Source organism: Suillus paluster (assembly GCF_016628075.1).
Source record: "Suillus paluster strain FC165 chromosome Unknown EDB91scaffold_117, whole genome shotgun sequence".
Taxonomy (NCBI): Eukaryota; Fungi; Basidiomycota; class Agaricomycetes; order Boletales; family Suillaceae; genus Suillus; species Suillus paluster.
Genome location: NW_024537677.1, coordinates 97,639 through 109,903, shown reverse-complemented (window position 1 = coordinate 109,903; position 12,265 = coordinate 97,639). Strand labels below are relative to the sequence as shown.

The following is a 12,265-nucleotide window of genomic DNA, read 5'->3' as shown; positions in this document are numbered from 1 at the left end:
TTCCCCAACAGACGTTGCTGGCTAGGGTTGGCATCCCATTCGCTCCTCTTGATAGCTGGAACTGTCGTTTCCGTCATTGTCTATACCAGACCTTGGAGGAATACAGACATGGCAACATGTCACACGTCCTACGAGGTCGATGCGAAATAGACAGGCTGCCAGGAAATCGTAAAGAAAACGATGGATCGTGCGGCAGGTCATGACTATCAAGATATAATAAATGATAGGAAGATGCACGTGGCACCAGTCGCGGTCCTGGGCGCTTCGCCTGCACAGCACATTGATTTGAAGCTGTGAAGAGAACACAGGATAACGCACCTTAATAGACGACCTCGCGCAACTCTCTCTACTTCACACCAAACATCCACTTCCTCAGCTATAAGTTCATCCTCTCGTTCTTCCGTAGAGTGAGTCTGCGTCGAGGTCTTCTGAGTAGTACCTGCAGTGAGTGATGCTCTGAGCGCTTCTGCCAGGAATGGCTGAGATAAGAGACAAGGACACTGACCAAACTCTGGGATCCAGAAAGATCTCCTGTGAGCAACACCTGCGCATACATCTCAAAGCCGCCGAGTGCGTCAGGATTGAATTCTTCTAAACAGGACCTGTCGTGAGTGATTCGTCATGCACTTCTATGAGCAGATATTCAGGCAGTAACAGATACGCTTGTTCACTCACCAGAAGTCTTGGCACTTTCAAGACAACAGGAACGCGCAATAAATCAAAGACCACTCCAGCGAACTGCTTGCGCAGCCACATTCGACGATTGTCCTTGGTGGAGACCCTGAGTACCGACCGACCATGGCGTCCCACACTGCCAAGATGGAAAAGACGTCAGCGATAAAGCCCCGACGGACCATGAAAGGCCATACCGACGACGTACGAGATGTTGCACACCTGCCTGGCGGGCAGCGCATCATCACATGTTCGTTTGATGGCTCGCTCCGATTATGGGACCTGGAGAGCGGTGCACAGATCGGCGAGGACTGGCGAGATGAGGGGATTGAGGCGGGAGCAAGTACCATTGCATTATCTCCAAACAGCAAGACTGTTGCAAGCGGAAGTGGGGATGGGACAGTGATGTTGTGGGACGTGGAGACAGGGAAAATCAACGCCAAATGGACAGGACACACTCGATTCGTGACGTCAGTGTGCTGGAGTCCAGATGGTGAGCGAGTTGTGAGCGGATCAGAAGATGGGACGGCAAGAGTGTGGGATGGTGAGAGCGGCGAACCCGTTCAGGGTCTGAATCCAATCAAGACCAGGCACCAGTTCCTGAATGCGGTGAGCTATTCGCCTACCAGCCAAATGATTGCGATAGGGGGACACAACGTGGGAGTCGAAATCTGGGATGCCAAGACGGGCAAGTTGCTCTCCACAATCGAATCAGACTGGCAAGCTTTGAGCTTGGCCTGGACATCTGATGAAAAGAAGCTTATCTCCGGGATGTACTTTGGCTCAATTAGGATATTCGACACTGCCACATGGCAGCAGATCGCTGTTCTAGAAGGTCACACTTCATTTGTCGACGCCATCACATTATTTCGGAACGACCGTCTTCTTGCGAGCACATCATACGATGGAACAGCGCGTCTGTGGAATCTCGACACGAATCTCCCGGTTGGTCCACCACTCAAGCATGAAGACGACAACAAGTTCAACCCGCCATATATGGCAGGTGCAGCCTTTTCCGCTGATGGAAAACTGCTCACAACTTGCTACAACAACAACGCGTACGTATGGGACGTTCACGCCATCCTACACGAAGCTGGCCTTGAAGATCTCCTGTCTATACCCGATGTGAGTGTCAACATATCACCGCTCTGTTTAAAGTCCTGACAGCGTCCACTATCAGGCACCAAAAGACAAGGTATGCATCATCTCATGGCTCTTCACCAATATGCTAATCTCCCACTCGCAGAAGTCCTTGTTAAATGTATGCTATTCCCTTGTTTATATTTTCTACGATTGTAACATGATGGATATCTAGGCTGATGCTACGCGGCGTCCAACTCCCCGTCGACTGCAACCAGGCTTCTTTGATGGCGCCCCAAACTGTGCTCGGGTGCGTCACCACCATCTCGTTTTATTCTTTTTCTGACTTGTATGCTCTCAGCCTTCCGCTATGGGTCTCCACCCTCATCCACATCACCACCTTGGATCATCCTCGGGGTCAGGTCCACGTGCATTCCTCAGTCGCCTTCCCTCCCTTTTCCGCCGTTTCCAACCCAACGTTGATGGAGCGACTGAACTCCAACAACGCCCAAGGCAAAGCATCTCCTCTCATCCCAGCCCTCCTGTTGTTGAAGTTGCTCCAATACGGGATAAACAGGTATGTCTTTTTGGGTGTGTTCCAAACGGCTCGTGTCTAATGATTTCCCTCCAGGCATTATATGTTGCTCGGCGGCAGGAAAAAGCTCCGCGGGGGGAGACAGCTAGTGACAGAGCCAGACGCATCAAGAACCCCAAATGGTGGGTTCGTGTGGTGTTGTTTCTCTGTTGTGTGTCTCCTGCTCCCGACGACGGTCATCACAGCACATAGAGAATCATTCTCATCTCAGAAGCTATTTCCCCTTTTTTGTTATCTTGTAGTATTTTTCGCTCTCCCATCAATACCATCCATTGACGTCTCGTATCTTAACTTGCGTGTCGCTGATACCCTCGTATTGGGCCGAGCACGAACACATAGTCGGTTCAACGATGTACCCAACAAGTGCGAGAAGTTGAAACTGATGATTGCAGTTTATCCATGTTCGACGTCGACAATCCGCACGCTTCATCACGTTGGACTCGACCCCAAGCCCCACGGTCATGAAAACACAGAACGATTTTCCTGAAGTCACTGACCTTGTAGCTCACAGAAACAGACGAGTGAATTCAAGCATAGGTATGATGGACACGTCTTCATCTGATGTCGTGGAACGATTGCAGGCACTGGGCGATTTCTTAAATCGATGGATGACGAGGTACAGGCTGCGGACCCAGAAGGCAGTGGTCTCTATAACAAGGCTGAAGCCTGTCTTTGTCGGCTGCCTGACAATCTCTCATGCACCTTCAGGTCAAGCACGGCGTAATGTACGACCGCAGAGAAGCTGAAGGCACCAAACAAAGGCATCAAGTTGACACAGTAGTCGAGGGAATGTGCGTATGCAAATATCATTTGTAAATCCCATCTGACTTATCGAGAAATCAACCGCATGACGAACAACATTGATCCTGCGCTCCTTATTATAGATGACACGTTCTGGTGCGTCAAATCCTTGACCTTGTATTATAATGGGAGCTCGTCGATGACAAAGGATAGCTGATGTTGAAGCGGCTGCCATGTCCCGATATCTCGTTCAAAATGATGGCCTATTTCTGGGCTCCAGCAGCGCCTGCAGTTTGGTGGCATGCACACTTGTTACGACCTTGTACGTTCCCCTGAGAAACTCTTGGAACGATTGTGACTCGCCGTTTTCCCAGGTGCGACTCCAGTAACAGACAATGAACCCACAAATTGCATGGGCGTAGAAATGTATGCGAGCGCTATGGTACAGATACTACTTGATGAAGAAAACAAGGGGATGGAAATGTCTTTACACGTTCTGCCTGATTGAGAGTTGCCACCAGCGATTTGGAGGCAGTAAGAACCATCGCTACCTGAGGAGCAATCACAGGGATCACAATATGATTGACTATGTGGGTGGTCAGGATTCTGACAGTTGAGCGGCGGCAGGCCACCCACGCATGCACTAATGTTCTCTCCGAATCACCCCGGCTCAGGCTGTATTTCAAATGGTATTTTTTTCCTATACTCTATCCCCAGTCCTAACAATTCTGCCAGCAGAGGACAGCAGCTATTTTCAGAACATAAAAGCAAGCCGCTTCCTACCGTGTCCCTCCACCCTCAGTCATTATTCCGATTTCAGATCACCTCGCACAAATCATGCGTTTCTCGTGCCTCGTCATTGCTACTGTTTTGACAGCATCCATGTCTGTCAGTGCATTCAGTAAATGTCACTACGCAGATTGCACCAAGGACAGTGATTGTTGCCCTGGCTTTTTCTGTAGCGGAAATGTAAGTATAACTAGCTTTGCATGCAGGATCCAATCCCATGACTCACTATTTGCGCCTTGCAACGCTAAAAGCCTTCTTATGTTGCATACTGCGATTATAAATGATTCTTGATGAGCTGGAAGCCCGAGTGATAGTGAGTCATGTCTCAGCTTTCGCTTTGGTGCCGTGTTTGATGATATGATGCGTAGTTTATTGTCAAATTACTCAATATGATCAGCCTGTTTCGAGACATGGTCCAAGACATAGGATTGATCTACGCCCCGTCAGCTGGATGCTAAGTAATAAATACACCAAATAACCAGCACACTGGCAAAACTTGAACATCATATAATGCAGATCTCAGATTTCCATAGGCCCTTCTGGCCGCCCTTTGTGACACTGGCAGACAACTTGAATGACACTACTAAACATCGGTGAATCGAACGAAAGTCTGTCGAGCCAAGTCAAGTACTGTCGATCACACCGCCGGCTCGCAGATGTACAGATTTCTCAAGTGAAAGTAAGGGTGGGGTGTAGTGTGGTGAGTTATAACGAGTGGGAGCTGACCGCACGCTAATAAAACAAGTATAATCTCAGTCTCTTGAAAGAAGCTCGGTATAACGAGCTATGTACCTAATAAAACAAGTATACTAATGACTCGTTAGTTTAGTTTTCTAATCGATATAACGATACTAACAACTCACATCTCAGTCTCTTGAAAGAAGCTGAGATGCGCTCGTGCTACTGCTGGCGTTTATATAGTAAGTTGTATAGAAACGGAATATATCAGAACGGAAAAGGAAAACATATTGTAGGACACGAGCCGACGTCAGTGCGTCGCTCGTCAAAGTCCCTTTTGGCTTGGGCTCGGACTTATCACTCTTTCTCTTCTACTATCTCGGATCGTTCGGACTCTAACATGTAGACGGAGCAAGCGCACAACTACTGGCACAACCGAATCCAGTCTTCCGTTCTTAACATGAGTACAGCTTGCGCGTTATCATCTAGGGCACGCGCAATTCAACATCACGTCCCTGCATTGCTATGAGCACCATTACGAACCCACAGCAGAGTATGTTTCTATCTTAGCAAGGGAATTTGGTTACGCCGAATTTGGATGATGAGATACTCTGTGATAATAGAGCAATGCCCTGCAATCGTATCCTGTATCCTAGCTGAAGCGCATTCATTAGGAGACCTTACTGCTCTAGTCAGTCCAGGTATGAACTAGATGGATCAGCCATCTAACCCTTGCCCAGGGCATCACAATCATAATTAACGCTGACCCTCATCCAAGACGAATGGGTCGACCCTATGCAGGAAACGAACGAAATAATTATTGTGCTGAAGGTGACCGGCGAAAATGGATCACTCAGCAAACATCTTCGCTCGGAGTCCTTGAATCAGATTTGGTCACGTTGTCAGATGGGTGGCCTTGTATGACGCAGAGCATGGACGGATGGATGTTAGAGCAGAAAATTCGAGTAAATAATCGATTGACGTACCAGCAACGCAGAAACAAAGGTACTGTCATGGCTATTAGAATATTGCAGTAAATGATGTGCGTATTGCTGCCTGAATGACGAGTGCTCATGTCCGGCAGGCTGGAATGGAGTAGTTATTGAATCCAAAGAGGAAATATTACAATGGCGATTCATACCCAACCGTCATATTCGAGCACAGGGTAAAGTCGTATGTGGAACGGAATAAGTGAGTTAAACAGCGAGCGAACTCTCATGTTCAAATGCAGCTGAATCTGCAGCAGTTGTGATAACTTGCAGTGCAGGCTCGGATGTAGTGTGAAGAAAGGGTTAATGGTTGTCTCATGTTCTTCGCAAGTTTGTGGGCACAGTGGAGCCTATGTGGTCGAGAATCCAGAAATTGACTTTGGGGGCCTAGGGCTGGATCCAATGTCCAGCGTGCATCTGAAATGTATTAATCAATATGTAAGTGTACACTACACTGAGTTGGACATACCTCACCAACTAATGTACAAAGCATGCCATCACTTGACGCACACATATGAGGTAGGACGCAGACGTCAATCAACATTATCGATTAGGATGCCGAAAGACACTACAAACACGGTGGTAATTACGAACGAACGAGATGCCAAGGTAGAAATGGTTCTCCGTGTGTTATGTGGCTATGGCGTGTTGGGGAATTATACAGCAGAAAAAAAAAGACACGAGTCCACCATGTAGCATTCTTAATGCGTTTCGCCTTGTCGCTAAGCCATTCCCGCCGCGGGGTAATATAATGACTGCATAAAAATCATCAGATCTGACAGGAAGAGACTCGGCGCTTGGTGTAATCTGTGTTGAAGGCATCAGAAGAGCTGGCAACATACACAAGTAGGTTTCGAATTTAGATATCGTGCGTAGCTTTGTTGAGGATTGATTTTATACAGGATAACTGGCACGATGATCTTTGGGTTTCGTAGGACGCAATGTGCAAGAAAGCAACAATCGTTTTATGAAGTTGGTTGATGTGTACAATCTCGTACACATTGAGATTGCGCACATCAATCAACTCCACATGATCAAGGAGGACAGTCGTCAATAATTGTCCTTGGTGGAGACCCTGAGCACCGACCGTGGCGTCCCACGCTGCCAAGATGGAAAAGACGTCAGCGATAACGCCCCTGCAGACTACGAAAGACCATACCCAGGTGGTACCAGGTGTTGCGCACCTGCCTGGCGGGCAGCGGATCATCACATGTTCGTTTGATGGCTCGCTCCGATTATGGGACCTGGAGAGCAGTGCACAGATCGGCGAGGACTGGCGAGATGAGGGGATTAAGGCGGGAGTATTGACTATGTCATTGTCTCCGAATGACAAGACTCTCGCAAGCGGAAGTGAGGATGGAACAGTGATGTTGTGGGATGTTGAGACAAGGAAGGTGATCGCCAAATGGACAGGACACACTCAATTCGTGACGTCAGTGTGCTGGAGTCAAAATGGTGAGCGAGTTGTGAGCGGATCCGTCGATGGGACAGCAAGAATGTGGGATGTTGAGAGCGGTGAACCCGTTGAGGGTCTGAATCCAATCAAGACGGGGCACCAGCATGTGCATGCGGTGAGCTATTCGCCTACCAGCAAAATGATCGCAACAGGAGGATCCAACGAGGGAATTAAAATCTGGGATGCCAAGATGGGCCAGTTGCTCTCCACAATACTTGATGAAGATGAAAAGAAGCTTATCTCCGGGGTGTTCGGTGGCTCGATTAGGATATTCGACACTGCCACATGACAGCAGATCGCTGTTCTAGAAGGTCATACAAACGTTGTCCATGCCATCACTTTGTTTCAGAACGACCGTCTTCTTGCGAGCGCATCATGGGACAGAACAGTGCATCTGTGGAATCTCCACACGAATCTCCCAGTTGGTCCATCCCTCAAGGTCAAGCACAAAGACGACAACAATTTCAGCATGAGTGCAAGTGCAGCCTTTTCCGCTGATGGAAAGCTGCTTGCCACAACTTGCCAGAATAAAAACGCGTACGTATGGGACATTCACGCCATCCTACATGAAGCTGGCCTCGAAGATCTCCTGTCTATACCCAATGTGAGTGTCAACATATCACCACTCTGTTTAAAGTCCTGACAGTATCCACTATCAGGCACCAAAACACAAGGTATGCACTGTCTCATGACTTATCACCAATACATGTCAATCTACCACTCACAGAAGTCCTTGTTAGATGTATGTTATGCCTTGGTTCATCTTTTCGATTGTTGTAACATTATGCATATCTAGGCTGGTGCTACGTGGCGTCCAACTCCCCGTCGACTCCCACCAGGCTTTTTCGATGGCGCCCCAAACCGCATTCGGGTGCGTCACCATCATCTCAATTTGTCGGTCTTGTTCTGATTGTATGCTCTCAGTCATCTCCTATGGGTCTCCACCCTCATCCATGTCGCCCTCTTGCATCATCCTCGGGGTCAGGTCCACGCGCACTCCTCAGTCACATTCCCTCCCTTTTCTGCCGTTCCCAACCCATCGCTGATGAAGCAACTGAACTGCAGCAACGCCCAAGGCGAAGCGCCTCCTCCTGCCGTGGTTCTCCTTCTGTCCAAGTCGCTGCGCAACGAGACAAGAAGGCATGTCTTTCTTTCTTGGGTATGTTTTCAATTACTGTATCTGATTTTTTCTCGCAGGCCTTGTATGTTGCTCGGCGGCCAGAACGGGTTAGCGACAAGGTGAAACGCATCAAGAATCCTACGTGGTGGACTCGTGTTGTGTTATTCATCTGCTGTGCATCTCCTCCCAAGGACGACGGTCATTAAATGGAGATGCTGCACATACACACCGATTCCTACCTCGGTATCTAGTTCCCTTTTTTCTTCTCGCCATAGTGTATCTTTCGCCATCCCATCAAATATCATTCATTGACGCTTCACATCCTAACTCGCCTGTATTGAAATGGTGGCGTACTTTGCACAACAGTTGATGAGGACTATCCAGCCTAGAGGAGCTCAGCGTCATGTGAACCTGCATATCAAAATGTTCATTTCAGATGCATGCTGGACACTGACATCCAGACCTCAGCCTAGCTGACTTTCTGTGGGTCCTCGAGCGCTAGACTCTGCAAATGTGTTCATGCTCCGGTGAAGGACATGAGGGAATCTACTATCCTGTTCGTTCGTACCACATCTAAACTGCCCTCCAAGGTGCTAAAGTCGCTGCAGATCTAACTAATTTTCAATGCGAAAGTTCGCTCGTTTCCAGCCCAGTCAAACTTAGGTCATCGTGTTCTGGATAGCTCTTACTATTGGTTACCAACGAGACGCACACACATAATCACTCCGTCGCATACACACTCTCGTACCGTAGAAAAATTAGTACTGCACTATTAGATCTGACATGATTCGATAATCAATTTATATTGCAGACAAGGCTGCTGATGAAGGGTTCTATAAACGAATCTTTTTAAGGCCCGGCTGGTAGACGAGATGGAGCGATGAGAAGTGAGTAGGTCTCGGAGTGAAACGCACTGAGAGTCGCCAGCATTGGCAGCAAAGCCTCGAATCTTTTTAAGGCCTGGCCAGTGGACGAGACGGAGTGATGAGAAGTGAGTAGGTCTCGGAGTGATGATCAATTTATATTGCAGACAAGGCTGCTAATGAAGGGTTCTATAAGCGCCAATCAAGTCGAGTCCAAGGGCAAAAAAAACGCACCGAAACCGCCAGCATTGGCAGCAAAGCCTCGGCTGGTGGACGAGAGCGAGAAAAGAAGACGGAAAGCTGCCAGTATTGGTGTCAAAAAGATGTTCGCGCTGGGTGGATCCTTGATGTACTATCACTCCTGGGAATCTGCAACTGGCATGTAATATGCAAAATGTTCAAAACACCTCAATGCGCTGCTTGAATCACCTCGAAAAAATTCATGTGTATGTAGGCTACTTAGAGATGATGTACTGTCCAAGTAGAATAAAATTTTCTTGAGTGTTGCAGCTGCGAGAGACAGGATAGTGGTGATTTGCAACCTTGTATAATCATAAATGATCCAGATCCCATAGATCCTAGAGAGATATTCAAAAAGTTACACCCGGAGCATATCAAACACCTCGTCAGGGTGTCAGAACACAATTTCGATAGAGGCCATTCTCTTGTTTTAAGATGCTATAGACAGAGGATTGACGACATGTATGAAAGCGTGACAGCAGATAGGAGAGTGTGTAAGAAATTCAATCTCCTCTAAGTGAAAGTTGACGGTGCCGCTACTACTGTGCCGATGTGTGACACGACGTGACCATGTTTTGCAGAATACCAGTCAGACCCTGAATTTTCTCGGCCTTCATCCGACACTCCACCACAAAATCCTTAAAATCAGAAAAAATCAGATTTATATAGAGCAGCTACGAATCTATAATGGTGCAAATCCGTAGAAGAAAATATGATGTGGTTGAGGAGTTACAAAAGATTTATTGAAAATGTTGCAGAACCCCAGGAGTGATAGTAAGTGTCGATGAGAAGGGCCATCAGCAAAAGTGCCCAAATCTAACAAGGTCCGGCAAGGTCCGGAGAGTCTCCCACGGCCACATGATGCCTTCCGAGGCTTGAATGTATTTGTTCGTCATTATGCAAGGTGCGCATACTCGTCTCGTAAGGCCTCACTACTAGACTCTTTCAACCTCACGGCAGCCTTGCGAGGTGTTTCAAGATCGGCTCAGCAGTTGTCGGCAGCTCTGATCACGGAGCCTGGCCCAATGTTGACACGTGCAGAGTTGGATACCTTGGGGCATCAATGAATTTTATGAATGATCATAGTGCAGTACTAATTTTCCTACAATACAAGAATGTGTATGCGAAGGAGTGATTATGTGTGCGTCTCGTTTGTGTGTGTGTGGCGTCTGTGCGTGTGTGAGTTTTGCATGTGAAGAATAGTTGAACAGATCCAGCGCCATATCTCCCAGTTGGTCCACCCCTCAAGGTCAAGCACGAAGATGATGACACATACAGTGCAAGTGCAAGTGCAGCCTTTTCCGCTGATGGAAAGCTGCTCGCCACAACTTGTGCTGACAAAAACTGTGTACTTATGGGATGTTCACGCCATCCTACACAAAGCCTGGCCTCGAAGATCTACTGTCTATACCCAATGTGAGTGTCAACATATCACCGCTCTGTTCAAAGTCCTGACAGTGTCCACTATCAGGCACCAAAACACAAGGTATGCATCATCTCGTGACTCTTCACCAATAGAGCATGCTAATCTCCCACTCGCAGAAGTCCTTGTTAAATGTATGCTATCCCTTTGTTCATATTTTCTACCATTGTAACATTATGGATATCTAGGCTGATGCTATGCGGCATCCAACTCCCCGTCGACTGCAACCAGGCTTCTTTGATGGCGCCCCAAACCGTGCTCGGGTGCGTCACCACCATCTCGTTTTATTCTTTTTCTGACCTGTATGCTCTCAGCCCTCCGCTATGGGTCTCCACCCTCATCCACGTCGCCCTCTTGCATCATCCTCGGGGTCAGGTCCACGTGCATTCCTCAGTCGCATTCCCTCCCTTTTCCGCCGTGCCCAACCCAATGTTGATGAAGCGACTGAACTCCAACAACGCCCAATGAGAAGCATCTCCTCTCATCACAGCCCTCCTGTTGTCGAAGTTGCTCCAATACCGGATAAGCGGGTATGTCTTTTTGGGTGTGTTCCAAACGGCTCGTGTCTGATGATTTCCCTGCAGGCATTATATGTTGCTCCGCGGCGGGACACAGCTATTGACAAAGCCAGACGCATCAAGCACCCCAAATGGTGGGTTCGTGTGGTGTTGTTTCTCTGTTGTGTGTCTCCTGCTCCCGACGATGGTCATCGCGGCACATAGAAAATGTTTCATCTCACCATGTATTTTCTCTTTCTTTGTGATCCTGTTGTAGTATTTTTCGCTATCCCATCAATACCATCCATTGATGCCTCACATCTTGTGTGTTGCTGGTAGTCTCATGTTCGGCCTAGCACGAGCTCATAGTCGGTTGACTGCACCCGACGAGTGCGACAAGTTGAAACTGAGGATCGCGGTTCAGTTTTTCTTATTCCAAGTCAAGTTTAACAGCCTTTTTTCGTAGCAGTTCAACCACACCAACTGTTGGTCCTGCATGGTTTGATTCAGCACGATTCGTCACTCGTTGTATTCAACTCCAAGCTTCACAGTCACGAAGACGCGGCAAAGGATTGTACTGAAGTCAGGCAGGGACAAATTCAAGGAGGAGTATTACAGGCACGTCTTTTATCCCTTTGCATCGATGGTGTCCTCAGTGCGCAGTCATAACGCACAGGTCAACAATGTGTATGTAATGTCGAGGCCCTTGCTATTTACAGATCTATGCTGATATCAAATTGCAGAAGACGATAATGGCTAGACCATGGCTGCTTCGGTGTGAGAGCAGAGACTCCATCTCCTACTGCAGGCACATATGCAATACAGGTGGAGATTATCGAGATCTGAAACGCACTGCATGATGCGAGTCCCTTACAAGTAAGCCAGTTTTCCAGATGACATTACGAATCTCATGTGAGGTGGACTGAACAGAGTTCCGGACGAATAGGGCCTCCCATTCTCCAGAGCTACCGATCATCCTCACTCATCTCTTACGCGAATTCACAAATGTACATATCACATCGAAAGGCGCCTTCGCCTGCTTGGCGGTACACAAATCGTCGATCAATTCATGTGTTCTGGTATATGACTTACAAAAAGATTAAACAGTACCAAAATCTACGA

General features: G+C 47.9%; 1 protein-coding gene across 1 annotated transcript; it reads left to right on the top strand.

Annotated features, from left to right (window-relative positions):
* Positions 1-3,202: 3,202 nt before the first annotated feature.
* Positions 3,203-3,572, top strand: EDB91DRAFT_1168639 (uncharacterized protein). Its single transcript, XM_041320111.1, has one exon. It carries the CDS (start codon positions 3,322-3,324, stop codon positions 3,475-3,477), a length of 156 nt encoding a protein of 51 aa, XP_041170911.1. The 5' UTR covers positions 3,203-3,321; the 3' UTR covers positions 3,478-3,572.
* The last annotated feature ends 8,693 nt before the right edge of the window (positions 3,573-12,265 follow it).